General features: G+C 63.9%; 1 protein-coding gene across 1 annotated transcript; it reads right to left on the reverse strand.

Annotated features, from left to right (window-relative positions):
* Positions 1-20: 20 nt before the first annotated feature.
* EMIHUDRAFT_259451 (hypothetical protein) lies at positions 21-223 on the reverse strand (the record flags this gene model as incomplete). The annotated part of the gene is made up of 1 exon (XM_005757174.1): positions 21-223. A coding segment is annotated over one exon (203 nt), but the record flags the coding sequence as incomplete, so codon positions are not given.
* Positions 224-1,196: the final 973 nt, after the last annotated feature.

Genomic DNA, 1,196 nt, shown 5'->3' on the forward strand with positions numbered 1-1,196 from the left:
CGGACATGGAGAGCGTGTACCCGAGCCCATCGTGCCGGTCAAGCACGTCGAAGCACTCGTTCTGCGGGTCCAAGCGGACGCATATTTCACGTTCGAGTGGTGGCGGAGGCGGTTGCGCGTCCTCGCTCTCCTCGCAGCGTGCGTCCGCGGGCGGAGGCGGTTGCGCGTCCTCGCTCTCCTCGCAGCCTGCGTCCGCGGCCAGGTCGTCCTGCGCAAGCTCCATATACATTGTGGACTGAGTTCGTTTCACCCCCCAGAGAGTCGAAAGAGAGTCAGAAGGAAAAAGCGAACCCGTTTTGATCCTTTTGTGCTACGAGTTAATAAGAATTTCTTATTTTCCCTCTATCTATCTTGAATTGGGTAAATAGAAAGTGGCGACGGGGACTGGCGCCGCCCGTCTCGAGGTGCAGCGGGGGCTAGGCGAGTGCGTGTGGCCCGCGTGCTTCGCCGCACAGCGGTTACTGGACCGTGTTCAACGACGTTGAACATTGTTCAACGTCGTTGAACACTACTTAGGAATGGCCGTAGCTCCTCTCCACGAGCGATTGAGAAGACGTACCACGTGTCGATTCTGTATAGAATTGCAAGGCGCACACGCTGGTGCAGGCGGGGAGTCGTCGATCCGACTCGTTCCGACGTGAAGTCGCCGTGAAGGATTGGCAAACAGGGCATTTTGCCCAAGATTTGCCCTCCCGCGGCGATCTTCTCGCGTCGGCAACGCGCGGGCCAGGATGGGCGAGCCGGTCCCGCCACGCTGGACGGGCCAGCGGCTGGCACGCGCCGGCCACTCCGGCGGCGCGGCGGCCTCATCGCGCTCGTCGTCTGCGAGGCCACCGCTCGGCGTCGCCGCGTCCGACGGCGATGGCGCTTGGCTGTGAGGTGGGATGGCGGCATGGTGCGCGCGGACGTGGGGGTGGTGCGGGATGCGCGTGCCAGCAAGCATAGTTTCACCTCCCCAACCCCGCAGGCGCGCCGACGTGCTGCCCGAGCGCGTTTGGAGGCAGCAGCAGCTCCTCGCGAGGCGCCTTCGGAGGGGTGCCACACCCCTTTCCCAGCCGCGCGCGAGTTGAGCTCCGATTTGCGCGCTTTTTCGCACACGCCCGACGCTAGTAGGTGAGGATCGCCCATCCTCCGCTAGCAGGGCTTCGTCGGGCGCGTCTTCGTCGAGCGGTGGTGCATCTCCCATGCTCCCACCG

This window comes from Emiliania huxleyi, assembly GCF_000372725.1.
Source record: "Emiliania huxleyi CCMP1516 unplaced genomic scaffold EMIHUscaffold_9209, whole genome shotgun sequence".
Lineage (NCBI taxonomy): Eukaryota > Haptophyta > Isochrysidales > Noelaerhabdaceae > Emiliania > Emiliania huxleyi.